This window comes from Musca domestica, unplaced genomic scaffold, assembly GCF_030504385.1.
Source record: "Musca domestica strain aabys unplaced genomic scaffold, Musca_domestica.polishedcontigs.V.1.1 15, whole genome shotgun sequence".
Lineage (NCBI taxonomy): Eukaryota > Metazoa > Arthropoda > Insecta > Diptera > Muscidae > Musca > Musca domestica.
The window spans coordinates 16,399,561-16,420,307 of NW_026712207.1; the positions used below are offsets into that span (position 1 = coordinate 16,399,561).

The 20,747-nt window shown below is 36.0% G+C and overlaps 3 protein-coding genes across 3 annotated transcripts in view; 1 reads left to right on the forward strand and 2 right to left on the reverse strand.

Annotated features, from left to right (window-relative positions):
* LOC101891444 (phosphatase and actin regulator 4) overlaps positions 1 to 20,747 on the forward strand; it is a 408,780-nt gene that overhangs the window by 37,491 nt on the left and 350,542 nt on the right. The window lies entirely within an intron of this gene.
* Positions 15,106 to 15,490, reverse strand: LOC101900100 (cuticle protein 16.5-like). The gene is made up of 2 exons (XM_005187292.4): positions 15,479 to 15,490; positions 15,106 to 15,385 (listed from the first exon to the last, which is right to left on the reverse strand). Exons 1-2 carry the CDS (start codon positions 15,488 to 15,490, stop codon positions 15,131 to 15,133), a joined length of 267 nt encoding a protein of 88 aa, XP_005187349.2. The 3' UTR covers positions 15,106 to 15,130.
* LOC101899929 (cuticle protein 16.5-like) lies at positions 18,852 to 19,396 on the reverse strand. The gene is made up of 2 exons (XM_005187291.4): positions 19,268 to 19,396; positions 18,852 to 19,173 (listed from the first exon to the last, which is right to left on the reverse strand). Exons 1-2 carry the CDS (start codon positions 19,277 to 19,279, stop codon positions 18,919 to 18,921), a joined length of 267 nt encoding a protein of 88 aa, XP_005187348.2. The 5' UTR covers positions 19,280 to 19,396; the 3' UTR covers positions 18,852 to 18,918.

A 20,747-nucleotide genomic window follows, 5' to 3' on the forward strand; every position in this document is an offset into this window, starting at 1 on the left:
ACAACTATAATAGGCATTTCCAAAACCACCTCCAAATCTCAACCACAGAAACTAACAGAGACATCTATGTAAAATGTCAGGATTTCAGCTCTATTCCTTCACCTAACACCAAATTTAGTACTTTTCGTACAATTATAGTACACATTTGTAAAATCACATCGATATCTCAAACACAGATACCATCAGTAAACTAAATACCAAAGTTCAGAATTATATATCTATCCCTTCACTCAGTATCAATTATAGTACCATCAAGTATTTTTCGTACAATTATAGCAAACATCTCCTAAACCTCCTCCATGTGTTAAGGTTACACATGAACAGCGACCCTACTACAAACTTTCAAACTGCAAGCACTATCTGTTCACCCAATACCATATTGTAACAAATATAGTACTTTTCGTATACTTTTAGTACGAATTTCCAAAAATCCATCCCTATCACACGCCTACGCACCAAGACTGACCCTCGCGTTGATTCTCGGAAAATAATAATCTGTGCCCACGATACATGGACTGATCCAATAACTTGGGATTTTCTGATATTCGTTCTTTAAGGTTACGAAAGGTACTAAAAACGATGACATTGTACTGATCGATCGAAAAGAGCTGAAACTTTTAAATTTGCGTGAATATCAGGCTAAAGCAAGAACGTTTCAGATATATAACAACGTGGAGCTTTTGTAATTTTGTACCAAAAATATTAAAAAAATACTTAAAATTGTACAGTTATGGTTCGAAATCTGGCATCGGCATCGTTTCATCATCATCAATTAAAAATCCTTGAGGAATCGTACTTTTATACCCTCCACTTTTAAAGGGAGGTTATATTAACTTTGTCATTCTGTTTGTAACATCCCTAAATATTCTTCGTAGGCCCTATAAATAATATAAAAGTCGATTTAAAGATGTCCGTCTGTCTATCCGCCCGTCTGTCTGTTGAAATCACGATATAGCCCAAATTATTTGACGCAGAGCTTAAACATTTGACAGAACAATTTGTATTGTGTCTAGGATTGTGGGTATTGAACATCAGATATATCGGCCCACGTTTTTTCTATACATTGGTATTTGTTGGTCATAATGGGTTCTCCGGTGGCAAAACATTGAATATTTAGGTCCATGTTATATCGTTATATGTGCGCCATGGGAAAGCACATATAACGATACCCATCGATACTTTGATAATCCTAGTCATATAAACACAACAAATTGTTCAAATTTGGTATTTAAGAAAGTTTGGTAGATGACAATTCTTGAAGTATAAAATTCTATATGAAGGTTTAAAGTGAAACACGTTTGAATTCAGATACTTTTATATAAAAATATTTTCTTCACCCAAAGATGGAGCTCATTCAAAGTTTGGCCTGGCCGAACTAAATGTTTTTTACTTGTCAAAATTGTAAAATTATGAAACGTATTCTCATTTGCAACATTTATGTTTTGCAAAACTTAACAATAAATGCTCTGTATCTGTCCCCACCATCATCTTTTTGTAAATTTGTATAAATATTTATTTTAAGAAACAATCTTCAAGGGCGGTGTTTGTGCATTGAATATTTAATGCCTATAAATGTCTCGTTGCCTAAGTTAACAAAGATTCTCATGTCTAAATATAATCAAAACGTTTTCGGCGAAATAAGACGTAAAAGTCGTACGTCTTTTGTTAAAATAACAAAGATTTTATTTTTGGTTTTTCATTTAAGGTCACTTGGGGAATTTTCTATTCCCTTTTTGTTTCTTCGTGCATGCGATTTATTTAATTTATTTTATCGCATGATAAATAAAAACCCACATCTCCAACCAAAGAAAATACATTTCAATTGAAATCCAATTTTGCCTAAATCTAATTTATCATTAGACTGTCGGTCGGTCGGTCGGTCGATGAATGACAGAGTTACAGGGATCCCAAGAATATGCCGATTTTTGTTTTTTGGAAATTGTGATGTTTTCTTCTTTACCCTGTTCTCCACACAATATATATATATATATATATATATATATATATATATATATATATATATATATATATAATATATATATATATATATATATATATATATATATATATATATATATATATATATATATATATATATGTTTTCATCAGGCTCATCATCATCCAATGTAGAGTTCATTATTCATATTGTATCGCATGCAGGCACCTCATTTAACCATATTTCTTGCCATGGCCGGCAAATCAATGCCCCCATAATGATTATCCTTTATTTGGTTCATTCATTTTCATGGCTGCAAAGTTTCGCCGCAACAAAGAAAATGTTTTGAGCAGTTCCAATAACTGCCAAATACCATCATCCGATTAACTTATCTCTGACTTATGTGTTGCTATCATCGCCTTCACCACCACCATAATCATCATGGTCTAAAGCCTGTCACATCACTGACAGGGATTTCATATAGAATGTCTAATAATCTAAGATTTTTCTTTGTTATTGTTTTTTTTCTTCATATTTTCGCCCTTAGGATTTGTTGTTGTTGTTAAACTTTCATTTCCTTTGACCTGATATTGTTAACGTTAATTTCTTTATTTTTTTGGTTAATGAATGTCGTAATCATTTTATTCTTTCGGTTATTAGTTTGGACATTCGGTGTCGTGTATTTAATCAATCAGGTTTCAAGTAATGAAGATTGAAGGGAAAACTTGGAAAATGGAGCTTGTCTTATATACTTATATCAGATCATATTAATTTAGAGGTTTGGAAGTCTTCGTTGTGGGTAGATTTAAACCCTACATCTTATATTGCTCGTTGATCCCACAATGGCGTATTGACGATATCGCTACACATCTTGGGGTAAATTTTTAGATAAATATGGAAAATTGTGTTTAAATAAATATTTTCTTTTAAATCCTCCTAGAAGCCAAATTTTTGGTCTGAAGGGGTTTTCAGCCAAAAATATAATATTGTATATAGTATATAAAGGGTCCGACAGAAGTTAAAATTATTCCAGTGACAACTCATTACATTGTTTACAAGCGTACCAAAGCATTTTAGTGAGAATTTTCCAGAAAAAAAAATTATTCGTGATGGAATTAAAGCGTGTTAGTGTGATTTCTTTATATTTGACTGGAAAACGACAAGTGGCTATCGTTAGAGCACTCCAGCCTTTATATGTCAATAAATCTTTCGTATCTCGTACCATCGCTCGTTACCATGATACTGGTAGCGTAGCCCGACGTCAAGGAAGTGGACGAAAGAAAACAGCAACATCGGCAGAAATGGTTCGAAAAGTAGGAGCGACTTGATAGAAACCCGCGTCGCATTGGCCGAAAAATGGCTCGCGATCTGAACATGTTGCAATATTCCACTCGCAAATATTGAAAAATGAGCTCGGGGTAAAGCCATTGAAATTCCAAAAAGTGCAAGAACTTACACCACAACAGAAAGAAAATAGACTCAACAGAGCTAAGAGTTGCTTCGCTTGACCGAAAGTGGTGAACTGCCGAATTTGGTTTTCTCCGTCTCTGATGAGAAAACATTCGTTGTCCAGCAGCTTGTAAAGAAACAAAATGATCGTGTTTACTTGCCAAAGAGGTAAGCTGAAAATGTAGACCTTCGGTTGGCCACCAGAACTCAAGCGCCGGCCATGGTGATGGCCGCCATAACAGCCGTTGGTCGCTCTCTGTTAATCGACAGTGGAATCAGAATATATGCCGAATATTATCGCGAAAATATTCTGGAGGGTGTATTAAAGCCTTGGGCAAGCAAATATTTTGGCCGCAGAACTTGGACATTCCAACAGGACTCAGCACGCGCCACCCAAAAATGGTTACAAAATGAGGTTCCTCGCTTCATTTCCAGCCACAATAGCAACCAAAATCAGCGGATACTAATCCGTTGTGTATGGAGTATTTTGGAAAGCAAGGTTGGTTCTAAAAATACCAAAGTGTCGACCACATAAAGAAAGCGCTTCGCCGGGAATGGGCCAAGATACCACAGAGCAAAATTAGGGCAGCGTGTGACGGTTTCACTGCCCGTTCGAAGGCCATAATTCGTGCCAAAGGTGACCAATTCGAACAAATCTAAACTTATTTTAAAATTTAATGATATTTCCGACATTTTTTGCTTTAATTCAATAGAATTAAAAAAAAATTAAAAATTATGGCGTCTGACTTTTTGCTTTGTTGGGTCTGACATGAGTATTTTGATGTACCCTTCATAGTATGGTGAAGGCTATAAAAAGGCCCTACTACTATTTAAAAGCCGAATATTATCAAATCTATTTACAATTTTCTGCGCCCCCGATCGACTGTTTCACAATATAATTCTGAGACAATTTTCGGTGAATTCAATGAAAAGTGATAAATTTGTCAAGAAATTTAAAAAAAATTTGGGATTTTATGAAAATGGAAAATATTGAGTTAATTTCAAAAATTCAATCCAATTCTTCACAATTTGTAAGCTTCCTCCTAAACACTTGCTTTTATTTGATAAAAGTCATTTTTGCATCCCATTAACGCCCCCTTTAATTGCATCCTTGAACTCATCTCCTAGTTGTAATGCAATTAATCACTTGCCATCGCTTGACGTTCAACCCTTCTTCCCCATCTCATCAAACCCCTAGTGGATGGGAATAGCAATTAAAAACAAAATTATAGACTCTGTTGCTTTTTTTAAAACTTTCAATCACTTTTATTTTCATTATCTCCTCCTTTTTCTTCTTCTTCTTCTGTTTGTTCGCTTCCTGTTCTATATTTGTAACTTTTACTTTCACAGCTTTTTAATTGAATTTTAACGTCTCAGCCACAGTGACGAAGAGGAGGTGTAGGGATGATAACCGCCATAGGGAAGAGCTGTATAATGAGCTCCGGCACCATATGAACCATAATAGGGCGAAACATACGATCCGTAATAGGGTGAGGCAGCAAAGGCTGCTGTATAGGGAGCCGGGGCAGCTACCAAGGGAGCGGAGTAGACCAAAGGCGAAACAATGCCACTGGGCTTAGCCATTGTCCGGGCAAGGAAAACCATAAAACACAAAGTAAACTGTAACTGAGTTAATGGGGTTTAATGAAAGGATAGCTCTGTTGCAGGAAACAATGTGGCCAAAGGATACTTACAATTTTGAACATGTTGACGATCTCTATGTGAATGCAATGTCGTTTTGTTGTCTGAGTCGATGGAAGTTTGCTACTGTTTGTTGTCAACACTCAACTCCCAAGTTTTATATTAATTTTGACATCAAATAATTTTGCAACTCCCCGGAATTCACACCCAAGTTTTTGGCAGTTATTAATGTGAGCATCAAATTAGCCATCTCGCTTAATTTGCCAGCAAATAAATTAGATCTCATTACTGTAAGTCACAGCACGCTGATGAGTTTGGCATGCCATGAGATTTGCTATCATTCTTCCACCTTCAACTTCTAATCTTCTTCCGGCCAAACACACAGTGATAATGAGCGGACAAAACATGTGGAAGATTCGACATTTATTTAACCGCCATGTAATTATGTCATGCAACGACAGACATTTAGACCTAATGACCGACTCACCAAGCTGGCTAAGCCATCCGTACAACGATCCATCAGCCAACAAACTGACAAAGCTGACCTCTGATCGGTATGTGTGAATTACATTTGTCTTCTTGTCATCGCCTATTTTGCTTTAAGAATATTAATTTTATTTGAAATGTTTGTATTGGTGTTAGTGTTGAAGTATGTGTGTTTGTTTCAGTTACTGGGCGTCGTTTGGGTGGTGGGGGGCTTTATGTTGCCTCATTTTCGCTTTCGTTTGGTTAAATTTGGCTACTGAAATTTACTTGAAATGGTTTTGTTGTTTTTGGCCATGTTCAGTGTGGTTTTGTTGGACACTTATCGGTTGGTGGCTTAGTCATTCATTTGTACATTCAGCACATTGGGTTAGGTTAGCTCAACTTATATCAATTTATTTGTTGGAAAATTGGAATTTCATTGCGATATTTATTAGTTTCCATGCACATTTGAAACAGTTGGGGAGTTACTAACAACCTTAAATACCGAATTTCGGGATATAATGTTATGTGAAGGCCAACAAAATCCTATGTCGAACACCTTACATAAATAAGAGCTCTAAATAGCAAATTGTAAATAAATAAAGGGAATCTTTATATATATCTAAAATCGAGAAAAACCTTCAAAATACCTAATATCGTACGGAACCGTTATATGGGAGTTATATAAAACGTAGAACGATTTTATTTTTTTTACCCGGGAATGTATTTAATGAGTACCTCAAAACCAATTCCAGTTCTAATGTGGTACGAATCTTTAAAAAAATCTGAAATTTCGAGATTCCCTCATGTATCTCATTTTCAATACTATAAATCTTGCAGAAAAAATGACTTATGAGCAACAATTTTGTCATCTTGGCCAATCCTATCAAAAGTTACAGTGTGTGATACAACCGAATAAATGGCCTATCTGTGAAATATTGAAAAACAAACAGAGTCATAATCGCTTTAAATGTCTTAAAGTATTCCATTGACAAGAGCTGGAGTAAAGGAGAAAGCCCGTGACTACATAGCACAATGCATGAGGTTCGACCCTTAGTAGCCTTCATGTCGTTAAGGAAGGCTACTCCATATGAAATTTGAGGAATAACAGTTTAAATTTAGTAATTCTTATTGACAAAAAAAAAAAAAAAAAAAAACAAGTTAAGTTAAAAAAATCGAAAATTTATATCGAATTTTATGCGAAAACACGAATTCCATATTCATCGCTGGTTTCTGGTTGAGAGTTATGGCAGATAAAAGTATTGAAAATTGTGACCCTTTGTGGGAGAGGTACCAAAAGGGATTCGGAGATATATATCATCTTCACAACAGATCTTGTGTTAGCAAAAATGTTTAGATGTGGAAATTTGAAGAGGGTTGGATGCTCATTTCGCTTTCTTCAAATTTTTTTCAAAATTTGGGAGGTTCATGGATATTCACAATTTTGATTCTTTGTGGGGGAGGTACCAGAAGGAGTGGACCGCTCTCTACCACCTTTATAAAGGATTTTGTGTTGCTAGAAATATTTAGATGCGTCAAGTCTGAATGGAATCGGATTTTATTTTGCGTTATATGAATTCCATGGATGTTCAAAATTTTGACCCTTTGTGGGGGATGTACCAGAAGGAGTAGACTGATATATTCCATCTTCACAGCAGATCTTGTGTGTGTAGAAATAATGGGATGTGTAAAATATGAAGAGAACTGGGAGCTTTTTTCGGATTTTAAAATCGTTTTGGTTATTCAAAACTTTAAACCTTTGTGGGGAGGTACCAGAAGGAGTGCACCGATATATTCTACATTCACACCAGACCTTGTAGAAAATAACAATCGAAATCTGACATCACATTTCATAAGAGTTATAATTGTTGAATATTTTGACCCTTTGTGGGGTAGGTACTTGATAGAGTGGGCCGATATTGTCCATTTTCACAACTGTCCTAGCACATATGCAAATATTAGCATTTTCAAAGTTGGAGCAAAATCGAAGTATCCTTTCTCTTACTGTGCAGTTAAATAGTTTTTTTTTTTTTTTAAATTTCTCTGTGTGCGTGAGGTATCAGAAAGAGTGGACCGGTATATTCCATCTTCACACCAGGTTTTGTGTTAGAAGAAATATTGGGATTTTCCGCTTTATAAGCTTTAAATTTATTCAAAATGTTAACGCCTTTGTGGAATAGCGGGCCGATATCCAGCCAGCCAGACGGACGGACACATCCATATCGTCTTCAAATGTCCTAAAACGGATTTGGTCCAAAGGGTCTTAAACCGTTATTTAGATGGGCACGTTTTGTCCGTATTGAATAATATATACCCTCTCTAGCCATATGGCTGAGGGCATAAAAAACAATTTATTTCAATAATAATTCAAGTGGAAAATTTCGAGTTTTTAAAAATAAAAATCGAATCATAGAATCTGATGGCCCCGTGATTTACACATAAGTAATCCGTAGACTGTTGGAAAACTCGAGTGATGGTTTTGGAAACATTCCGGAAATGGACAAATCCATAATTTCGCCCTTTTTGGTTCCAGGCCATTGGAATTTTCTTTTAAATCTGGGTAAAGTGACATAATTATAATGTGCGACAAAATTCAATGTTTTTTTCTAATAATTACAGAAAAAACCAGCAGATTATGAAAGTAGGGCTAAAAATAGAAAATACATGTATCGGCTTTTTGAAATTTTGCTTCGCAAGCAATTCTCACATTTTCGGTACACAGTGTTTCCGGCAATATTACAAATACCAATACAAGCGAGTCAATAAAATGATTCTTTTTGGTCCTTTTTTTTAAATTCGGGTTCTTAGGCCAAACATTTTAAAGGTTTTTAAAAGCCTTGACCGACTGATATACAAAGGGACCCCAATATTTTAGAGACTTTGGATTACTTCTACTCGAAATATTGGTTTGAAAAAGTGGGATAATGTTAAACCTAGAGTATTTCTTAAGTTTCAGTCATTTTTCCAATAATCTGTCCATGTCGAGCCTTTTGAGTTCCTATTATATAGAAACACTACTAGCAAAGAACCTTTACAAATGTAAATAATTTATTGGCCTTTTACGCTACTTCCCACACAATTTGTGGCAGATGGTATTTCTTGCCACTCCTATAAAATTTGACAATTTTTTTCTACATTTTCCAGAAAATTGATGGTCGTTTAGTACATAATATTCTGTTTTAAACCACAGTGCCTGTTTGAATCCACCCAAGTGCTGCATATGTTTGGTCATTTATATTTAATATTATTAAGTTTTTTTTTTTTTTTTTTTTTTTGTTTTTGGGAAATTATTAAATATGGTTTGTTTTGTTCTGCCAATAATTTATGCCCGAATGTTGATGTTATTGTAGTTGTGACCTTAGCTGATGTTCTACGTTTTTGTTTTTGTTGCTGTTGCTGTTCTTCTCCCTTGTTTCATTATCGCTAATACGCCTTGTCGTTTACATTCTGGCTGCGTGCGTGGTGTCATGCAACATAAATTATCATCAGCCGAACATAAATAATCATCTGCCATGCCAATATGTGTACACTACTACACTAACAACAGATTCACGCGCACATGCACACACACAGAGACAAATCTGAATATGTTTGTCACTTAAAAATTACTGTGTTTTGTGGGTTCTTAGTTTTAATTTGGTTTCCCGCACATTTTGTTGGTTTGAGTGCATAGATGGTGGTGTGTGGGTGTGCGTTTGTGTCTGTGTGTGTGCGTCCGTGCGTAATTATGTTTTTGGGCAAGGTCAGTTTAAATGCTAATTCATTTCCACATTCATTAAAAGATTAAATGTTCATTAATTCAGATTAGAAATTACCCGCGAGAGATAATTACAATTTTCCCGCTGATCACAGCATGACGCGAAATGGACTGACTGGCGGCATTTGCTTTGCAAATGGCCAAAGATGATTAAAGAAAGGATATTTAAAATAATATAAAAATCTGCGAAGTTATATATTAACGGAGTAGATTCAATATAGAGTTGGTTAAAGTAATAAAAAGCTTTAAATTAAGAAGTTTCGAATTTTTTAAAATTTATCACAGCGATATTGGGTCTGAATGTTTGCATATTATTATAAAAAGTTCTCAGGATTATATGAAGACTTATTATCTGATTTCTATCTTATTATCTGATTTTTAGCCATAATGTGATCACATAAAATCAGGGCATATTCTTAAAGAGGATTCATTAGCGAAACCATAAAATATTCGTCTGAAACCCTAAAGGGTGAGATAAAAAAAAATGCAACAAAGTCAAACGCCACAATTTTAAATTTTTTTTTATTTTATTGAATGAAAGCAAAAAATTTCGGAAATAGCATCCACATTTAGAAAAAGTTTAGATTTGTTCGAATTGGTCAGCTTTGGCACGAATTATGGCCTTCAAACGACCAATGAAACCGTCACACGCTGCCCCAATGTTGCTCTGCGGTATTTTGGCCCATTCCCGGCGAAGCACTTGCTTGGGGTGATCGACTCTTTGGTATTTTTTAGTGCCAACCTTGCTTTCCAAAATACTCCAGACACAATAGTCCAATGGATTGGTATCCGGAGATTTTGGTGGCCATTGTGCGCTGGAAATGAAGTGAGGAACCTCATTTTGTAACCATTCTTGGGTGGCGCGTGCTGAGTGCGATGTTGCAGGGTCCTCTTGGAATGCCTAAGGTCTGCGGCCAAAATGTTTGCGTGCCCAAGATTTAATACACCCTCCAGAATATGTTTGCGATAATATTCAGAATTTATTCTGATGCCACGGTCGATTAATACGAGCGGAGAGCGACAATCGGCTGTTATGGCGGCCTACACCATCACAGCTTGAGTTCTGGTGGCCAACGGAAGGTTCACATTTTCAGCTGACCTCTTTGGCAGAGAGCACGATCGTTTTGTTTGTTTACAAATTGCTGGACAACGAATGTTTTCTCATCGGAGAAAACCAAATTCGGCAGTTCACCACTTTTGGCCAAGCGAAACAACTCTTTAGCTCTTTTGAGTCTATTTTCTTTCTGTTGCGGTATAAATTCCTGCACTTTTTGAATTTCAATGGCTTAACGCCGAGCTCATTTTTCAATATTGCGATATGTTCAGCTCACGAGTCATTTTTCGGCCACTGTGGCGCGGGTTTCGATCAAGTCGCTTCTTCACTTTTCGAACCATTTCAGCTGATTTTGTTGTTTTTTTCCGTCCACTTTCTTGTCGTCGGGCTACGCTACCAGTATCAAGGTAACGAGCAATGGTACGAGACACAAACGATTTATTCACATTTAAATGCTGGCGTGCTCTAACGATAACCACTTGTGGTTTTCCAGCCAAATATAAAGACGAACCGACGGGCAGGCTAAATTGCCTCAGAATTTTACAATGATCAAAAATATATACACCTTTTTGGGTCTAAAATTACTATTTCGATGTGCTACAAACGGAATGACGAACATAATAAACCCTCCATACTATGTATGGTGAAGGGTATAAAAAAGAAAGAATTCGAATTTCAAATGAAATAATTATAATAATAGAGTACAATTATTTACACCTAGTCTGACTAGCGATCGCGATCATTGCGAAAATCACTGCCGACAACGATTATTAATATCACAGATTATCGGCTTCAACGGCTTAAATCAAATCTGTATTATTTCGATTTTAATTTTTTACCAATCTATTACTTAAAAAGTGTTGGAGCGAAAATGCCAAAACACCACTTAGTCTTTAATGGCAGTCGAATACAGTTAGGGTCTTAACAAATGAATATATTGCGAACACTGCTGCATGAATCTGTTACCATTCAAGCAAAACTGGCAGTGAAAATTGAGGGCGAAAAGGAAATTAAAATGAAAAATGCAGAATCCTTTTCAGAATGTAGCAACACAAAATAAAACTGTTAACTGGATTATTGACGACGGCCAATGAGAAAGTGAGGGGAGGTCGGTTAGAATGTGGATGAAAGCGAAGATAAAGTAATTGCAATTATTTCCATTTGAAATTGAAGAAAACTTGTTTCCTTTTCCTTCCTTTTTTTGTAATTTGCAATGCTACAAATGCTGCTTAGATTACATATTGCAGTGTGCTAATTAAAGCTATCCTCGCCAAACGACCAACCGAACGGGTGACCGACCGACAAACCAAACGACCATCCATCTGTTGGCTTAAAGTGGCGCTCGGTTTTCTGTGTCAGAAGATTCGTAGGAATTGTGGTTTACAATTAATGGCATTCTTCACCCTCTCTCCCCTCCATGCTTTCCCCGATGAGTTAAATGCTACTGCCCAGAGTGTTTTCCATCAATCTGTCCAAGTTGTTGTTTGGGTCTCCCTGCCGCCTGTTGACAAGTCACAGGCAATTTCATCAATACGATGTCGTCGAGGATTTGTGGTCATTTGGCAAACTGGCTGGAAATTGAAACAAACCTAATTGGGTCGTTTCTTTGCTCGTTCCTTTGGCTGGGTTGATGATGGGTTTCTCTTGTCTCAGCTTAACTTGTCAAGTGACTCTAATTTCCAAGGAGGACTTTGAATTGGTAATTAACTGCAAATTTGTTACATATTTATATAACATGATTAATTTTTTGCAATAAACACGTTTACAATTTGGTTAGTAATCCTATTTTTTGCTCTTTTCAGGTAAATATCACATGTTGACATATGACAGGAATACCTATTTTGTAAGTAATATTTCCAAATACAGGCAGATACGCGTGTTCAAACGAACATAAAGAAATAGTTCACCTATAGAACCCATAGAATAGCCAAATTAGAAGTATTAATTGCATCAAATTTGAATACTACGCGCCCATTGGGGGCCTTTACAATATCGGAGACCAACCTGTGTTAAACTAGTAACTATTTCAAATAATCTCAGTATTCCATCTTTACTTATTCTTAAAGTACGAAAGTTATATACGTATGTTGTGTTTTCTTGTTTTTTTGATGATCCTCTACCCCAAAATTAGATTAATTATAATGTTTTAGCTAAATTGATTCAAAGATGTGCTGAAAACCCTCGAAATAGGTAAAATCAGGAGGTACCTTTATCTGGGCATTACTCCGAAACCTTGACCTATATTGAAAATTTACTTCGAATAGGTTTTCTACCCCCTTGAAAACCACAATATCAAAGAAGGACTAAGTCTCAAAATGTGACTGAGACTCCGGAAATAGCTGTAATTTCAATTTCTTTGTTTTTAGTACTAATTTTTGTACCTCTTGTACTGGTAGAAATATTGGGATGTGTGAAATTTGAAAATGATCGGATCCGGGGAGGTACCGGAGGGAGAGGTCCGATATATTCCATATACACCCATTATTTTGAGTGAGTAGAAATACTGCGATGTGTGTAATTTGAAGATAATCGGATGTTTCGTACCTCAAAAATACCTTTGTTACCCTTTACTACATATCTAATATAACCAGTTCTTTTTGACTTTTTTACATCAGAAGAGATTCCCCTGATCCAGAGTATTAAAATTGTTAGAACCAAATAAGTTCAATTTCGAATCAACAGAACGAGCTTCATACCAAATTTCATATATCTAGCTCAAACAATACTAAATATTTTTTACTGAAAGCGTACTAAAAGACACAAAAACACAAAAATCGGGTCTAAAATGCTGCACTTTCGCAACTTGGATACTGTCATTTTAAAGGATTACATTTTATTCTTCTAAATGTTGATATATTGTAATACTACAGACTTTTAGATCCGAATCATATTTTTGTATCCTCATACCTTCCGCGTTGACCACTTCATGCCATAGGTTATACTCATGCAAAATTGAGACTTTACCCGATCTGTATGTAGTGCAATTGAATTTTTTTAGTACCAATGATGACGATTTTTATGCCCTCAACCATATGCCTAGTGAGGGTATATATCATGTGATACGGCCAAAAAGAGTCTCTTCGAAATAACTTGTTTAGACCCTAGTTCTCTTTGGAACAAATCCGTTTCAGGACATTTGGAGTCGATCTAGCGATGTCCGTCCGTCTGTCTGTCAGACTACTGGCTGGTGCGCACTATAACTCTCGAAGGGAGTATCCGATTTGGTCTAAGCTTTGTACATCCCCAAGGTCGAAGTTCAACATTTTCAAAGAAAATAATTTACTGCACAGGAAGAGATAGGACAATCCGATTTTGCTCTAACTTTGAAATCCTAATATTTCCATCAGTCAGGTGAGAAAATGGAAAATGTCGGTTCACTCCATGAAATACCTCCCCCACAAAGCGTCAACATTTTGAATAAATAAAACTCCATCTATTACCTCCCCCACAAAGGGTCAAAATTTTGAATATTCATAAAGCTCATAAAACATGAAATTAACTTCCTATTCCATTCAGACTTGGTACATCTCAATATTTCCATTTACACAAGATTTGTTATAAATATGGTGGAGATCGGATTATTTCTTCTGGTATCTACCCCATATAGGAGGAGCGAAATAAGCTTGCAACACTCTTCAAATTTCGCATATACAAACATTTTTGCAAACACAAGATCTGTTGTCAAGATGCTATATATCTGCGAATCCCTTCTAGTACCTCGTCCACTAAGGGTCACAATTTTCAATCCTTTTATCTGTCATAAGTTGCGAAAGAAGTCAGAAATTCTTTACAACTAAATATTTAAATATTTCTCTCAACCAGAAACCTGAAATGAATATGGGATTTATGATCTCGCTTAAAATTGGATATAAATATCTGTATTGTATAAAGAATGGAAATGGAATACTTCCGACGACTATATTTGATACCTCACACACATATTAACATTTTCTTAAAATTACCACTTATCTCATATAAAGTAAAGGAAGTAGCCGATATAGTCAAAACTTGGCACTTCGCAATATTTATATCATATTTATTTTGGTCCGATAAGAAATGTACAATATTGGGCCATTCTTTCAAAACCCACTCCATAGAGGGTCAACAATTTGAATAATCATAACATAAGTCAACATATATTTAAATAATTGAACATTGGCTGAGGGTATACATCTGTCGGCTAAACCGACTGTTGTTGAAAACAAATTAAGCAAAACATTTTCACTACATTGGACCAACCTACAACCATATTTCACAGTGTTGTCACTATTAGTTCAAGATTTAGTACTTTTGAATACCTTTTAGTACAATGCCAAATACTCATTACAACTCTGGATTCGAACCCATGACTTTTACATATATGACCAAAGTCGATAAATACATAAGTATTTATTTTTTAATGGGCCTTAAGTGACCAAAAAATTTAAAAACAATGGGTTGGTAACCAAACATGCTTCGCTAAATGCAAAATTTAAAGATTCTGATCTAAAACTACAGAATTTTAGCGAAATTGTTTGTCCCGTTTACTACTTTATGGTATAAATTAAAAAAATATTCGCTTGCGCCACAAACAAAATATCAAGATTTTATCCTTAGACTTTACGTCTGGACGTTGATAAGGCAACCTGACGGTCCTCTGTGATTCTCATAGAATTCTCTGTTGTGATAATTATTCTGTTATATAATTATTAAAAGTCATTACTACATGTATTTGGGTTTAACAAAATGGGTTCATTATTTTTATTTATTTTTTCGTTTTTTTTTTTTATATTCAACAAGTCTACAAAAACAATATCCGTTCAATTCCTCAAATCCTTAAAAACCCAATCTATTTACGCAACAAGTAGGAAGCGGCATAAGGATATGTGTAGGCGCTGGCATAAGGTGCGGCAACATAGGGAGCGGTGTAGGCAGCAGAGTAGTAAGGAGCGGTATAAGCGGCGGTGTAGGGGGCGGCATAGGCAGCGGTGTAGGCAGCTGTGTATGGGGCAGCAGCTACATAGGGAGCGGTGTAAGTCAAAGGAGCAACAATACCGGGTTTAGCCGCAGCCAAGGCAACAACAGCCATCAAGCACAAAGCGAACTGTTAAAAAATAAAGAATATCCGTATTGTTAATATAAAGTTTATCCTTTATGGTTCCAATTTCAATTATCCTATTTTTCTTTGGACACTTACGAATTTGAACATTTTGAGTTTTTGTTTGTTTAATTGTTTTGCAGAACTTATTGAACTGATAACAAATCGTTAATATCTCCTAGTTTATATAGTCATTTAAAAGTTGGCAGTTAGTCTCTGTCTCTTGGCTCCCAACTCAACTGTTCCGATTTTGTTTTGCCGTGTTTTCTTAATATTAGTCTTCTTTTTTTGGTAATATGCAAATTTCTTTTGCGGACATGTCACCATCACAAGGTTCTTTTGTTTCTTGGCTTCATGGTTGGCTGTTACGATTTTTTGTTGTGGTGTTTTTTTTTTGTCTCTCTTTTATTTAGGCAATATGCAAATTTTACACGAACATGTCACCCGTACCAAGGTCAGATTTTATGTTGAGGAAGCAGACACTTTGCCAATTGGTGGTTCAACTGTTGTGGTGGTGGTGGTGTTGTTGTTGCTCTGTTTACCATTGCCTAAGTGTTTGCCCACAAAATGTCAATCGTCTGAACAGTGAGTGACACGTACAAATCAAAGTGTTTCAATCCAAGTTTGGTGGCTTTTGGGGCATTTTTTATTGCCGATTTTCATATTTCATAAAGGGTGCTATCTTCGCAACAGACGAACTCATTGAGGGGGTAGTGGGAAGAATATTAATCAATAGGATATAGAAAATCGTAACATACCTTAAGGTAACATAACCTTGACTGATATAGAATAAACGATAAAAATGTTCTGATAAATACAAAAAAAAAAAAAAAAAAAAAAAAAAAAAAAAATTGTTGCAAAACACTATCTACAATCGAAAATTGGATCTCTATGGAATTATTTCCATCTAAGGGACCTATCAATGTTAATTGATACGATCATCGATCAGTTATGAAACCGATATTGCTATAGAATAAACGGAACGTTAAGATACACTGAGTCGAATTTCTGTACCCACCCTGAATGTTACGATCTCAAAATATTTAATGACAAAAATAGTTTAGAAATTCAAAAATCTATTGGAAATTTCAAGGAATAATTTTTTGTAGAATGTATTTCTCCAGTATGATTTCAAAATATCAAATCACCGTTTCTTCAATCGGAAATCGTGGACTAATATAGAATATTTTTAGTAGAGCGAGTTCGTCCAATGAGAATCCAGAGTGGCGAATTTCATGTCATTCGTTTGGGAATTGGAGCGGTCACCATGACGCATATTAAGTTGTTTCGTTATATCAAGCCTATAGCAAATTTGGACCCATTATTGAAATTTGTGATACTGGAAGAGTGGTCCGATATATTCTATATTCACACTAGATCTTGTGTTGATAGACATATTGGGATGCAGTGCTTTCTGAGCTTCGTGGACCACCAGTTGTAGGGAAGGTACCAGAAGTTGTGCTCCGTTCTATTCGCTGTTAATACGAAATCTTGTATTGGTAGAAATATTGAGATGTACGAAATTTGAAGACATTCGAAATCTTATTTCACATTTTATCAGAGTTATCATAAGTATTCAAAATTTTCAGAGGTACCAGACATTTTCCATCTTCCGGTCTGTTCATGGGTTGTGCAACGTTTGAATATAATCGGATGCTCATTTTGGGTTTATGAGCGACATGGTTATTGAAAATGTTTACCCCTTTATGGGGAGGAGCAACCAGATGGAGTGGATCGACATATACCATCTTCATACCAGGTCTTGTACTGGTAGAAATATTGGGATGTGTGAAATTTGAAAATGATCGGATGCGGGGGAGGTACCGGAGGAACACATTGCAGTACAGAAATACTGCAATGTGTTCAATTTGAAGATAATAGGATGTTTATTTTGCATTTTATAAGATTATTAATTATTCGAAATTTTGAGACTTTGTGGGGGAGGTACATGATACACTGGACCAATATTTTCTATTTTCGCACCTAGCATTGATAAAAAAAATATTTGAATTTGCAAATAAATATGCGCTTCAAAGACCAATGAAACCGTCTCTGCCCGAATGTTGCTCTGCGATATTTTGGACCACTGCCGGCTAAGCGCTTGCTTGAGTTCATCGACACTTTGGTATTTTTTAGTGCCAAGCTAAATACTCCAGACACAATAGTCCCACGGATTGGTATCCGGAGATTTGGTGGTGGTTTTGGTGGCTTGAGTTCTGGTGGCCAACCGAAGGTGTACATTTTCAGCTGACCTCTTTGGCAAGTAAACGCGACCATTTTGTTTGTTTAGAAACTGCTGGACAACGAAATTCGGCAGTTCACCACTTTCGGTCAAGCGCAGCAACTCTTTAGCTCTTTTAAGTCTGTTTTCTTCCTGTTGCGGTGTAAGTTCTTGCACTTTTTGGAATTTTAATGTTTTACCCCGGGGTCATTTTTTAATATTTGCCGAATGGAATATGGCGATATGTTCAGCTCACGAGCAGGTATTCGGCCACTGCGACGTGGGTTTCGATCAAGTCGCTTCCTTACTTTTCGAACCATTTCTGCTGATGTTGCTGTTTTCTTCCGTCAACTTCCTTGACGTCGGGCTACGCTACCAGTATCACGGTAACGAGCGATGGTACGAGAGACACAAAAGATTTATTCACATTTAAATGCTGGAGTGCTCTAATGATGGACACATTATCACGCTTAAATTCCATACGAATAAGTTTTTTTCGGGAAAATTCTCTCCAAAATGCTTTTGTACGCTTCTAAACAATATTATGAGCTGCCACTGGAATAATTTTAATAGCTGTCGGACAAGTGGCTTGGAAATGACAGCAGTCTGAAGTTGGTTGCAGTTTTTTCATCTTATCCAGCAGTACCAAATTTGGAGCAGAAACGATGAGGCCCGTATGACGTCGCATAGTTTTAACTTTTTTATAAATAAAATTAAAAATATTACACGCGTTTCCCATGTCCAACATAGAAATTTTCTTCTCGGCGACGACAAAAACTGGGGTGTTGAGAAAAAATGAATTCTAACCATCGTGTCCGTAGCCCTGATCAAGGGACGCAGTATAAACTCTTTAAACCTATTTGATGGGCATTTTTTGAATTTTGTTTTTATCTTTATCTTGTTTTTGAATCTTGTATTATAGCTCGCTATAACAGTACGTTTTGAAGTATTACCCACATTTTTGACAAAAATTATCTGTGAGTCAGTATAAAGAATTCGCAGAGGCTAATAAGCCTTCTTGGTAAAGATTGGGTATTCCAACTCTATGTAAACGTGCCTTCTTTTTATGTTATTTCGATGACCTTGACCCAATTTTCCAAACGAGTTGTTTTTAAAAGGGATCTTTAAAAGCTTCCAGCCAGAGTGGCAAGTTGGAAATGTGGTTTATTGCAAAAATAAAAAAAAAATCTCACATTATTTTCGGTTTCAACAATTTCATTTATTTACTGTTTTCATTATTTTTTATAACTTTTTTCAATCGTCAACAAATGAAACAAAAACAATTTTGGTTCAATTCCTAAAATCCTTTGACATCAGTCTATTTGCGCAACAAGTAGGAGGCGGCGTAGGGATAAGTGTAGGCGCTGGCATAAGGAGCGGCAACATAGGGAGCGGTGTAGGCGGCAGAGTAGTAGGGAGCGGTATAAGCGGCGGTGTAGGGAGCAGCATAGGCAGCAGTGTAAGCAGCTGTGTATGGGGCAGCAGCTACATAGGGAGCGGAGTAGGCCAAGGGAGCAACTACGCCGGGTTTAGCAGAAGCCAAGGCAACAACAGCCATCAAGCACAAAGCGAACTGTATGAGGATAACAATAACATTATTAGAATTTGATAACTCTCGTAGAAAATCCTCCGATAAGAATTAAAACGGTTATTGATTTTCAACTTACGAATTTGAACATTTTGTTTGGTTTGTTGAGTGATTGTTTGCAGAACGTATTGAACTGATGACAATTCGTTGGCGATTCCAAGTTTATATACAATTCGTTTTGTTGGCAAAATTCTAATTATTTTTTTTTGCGTATCGATATATTTTTCAATATGCAAATCCAATATTTATGCATGCATGTACATGTGTATGTTTCAATTAATGAAGATATGTACGTACATGAATGGCCAAACACCACCCACACTAAGACCAAAAGTTTGCCGGTAAGGGAACAATTGTTCGGCGATTCATGTTTGAGCTTCTTTCAATATTGCCTGAATTTTTAACAGTAGAAACTTTTTTTAATTCAAATCCAGCCGTGTCGACAACAACACGTACAAATTATGCTAAAGCGTACATGTGGCATGTTTTAGTTAACTTCTGTTTTAGATTTGTTTATTCTTCTTTTGTTTTGATTGCAAGTTTTTTCGGTTTTGTTTGAAAGTTTAATCAACCGATGATTAAGTAAGTTGGTCACGTGACTCCACATCAACATCTGTGTAAGATTCTCACACCAATGGCACTCTTGAAGGCTTATTTCAATCAATGAACTATAATGTCGGGATCTATTCGAATTAACGTTTTTTTACTTACTGTGGATAATTGACTATTTCCATTTTAAGAATTTAATAGTAATTTTTCTCTTGGCTTTGTTGAACGATTTTCAGCATTTTTGTCAGTTTGAACATTTTGAAATTGTCTGTCAAGTGGCACGTGAAGTTCTAAAACAATGTCAGAAATATAATGACATTGATACATATACACCCCTTGAATTATATGAGCTTTATGAGTATTTTAAATGTTTATCATTTGGTTACAAATAATACTCGCTTTATTTTATTAGATTTTTCAAAATTTTTAGTCATTTGTGGTGAGGTACCAGAAGGGGGACCGATAGATCTTGATAATTTTATTCACTTTTTTTACCCCCAGGGTATACTGCCACATTGAATTAACGGTCTTGGACCCTAGGTCTCTTTGGACCAAATCTGTTTCAGGAGATTTAGAGTCGATCTAGCCATGTCCGTCGGTCCACCCGTTCATATGTCTGGCTGGTGCGCACGATAACTCTCGAAGGAAGTATTTGATTTTGTCCAAACTTGGAACATTGTAATATTATTATAAAAATTAGATGGAGCTCGGAGATGGTCAATATCGGTCCACTTCTTCTGTTAAATCCCCCACAAAAGATCGACATTTTCAAGAAAAATATTACAGAAAGAAAGGGAAAGGATCATCCGATTTTGCTCCAAAATTGCAAATTCTAATATTAGCATCAGTGCTAGGTCTGGTGCGAAAATTGCAATATCGGTCCTCTCCATCAAGTAGCTCCCCCACAAAGGGTCAACATATTGAATAATTGTAACTCGTTTAAAAATGTGATGTAAGAGTCCGATTGTCTTCAAATTACATACATCACAATATTTTTATTAACCCACTGG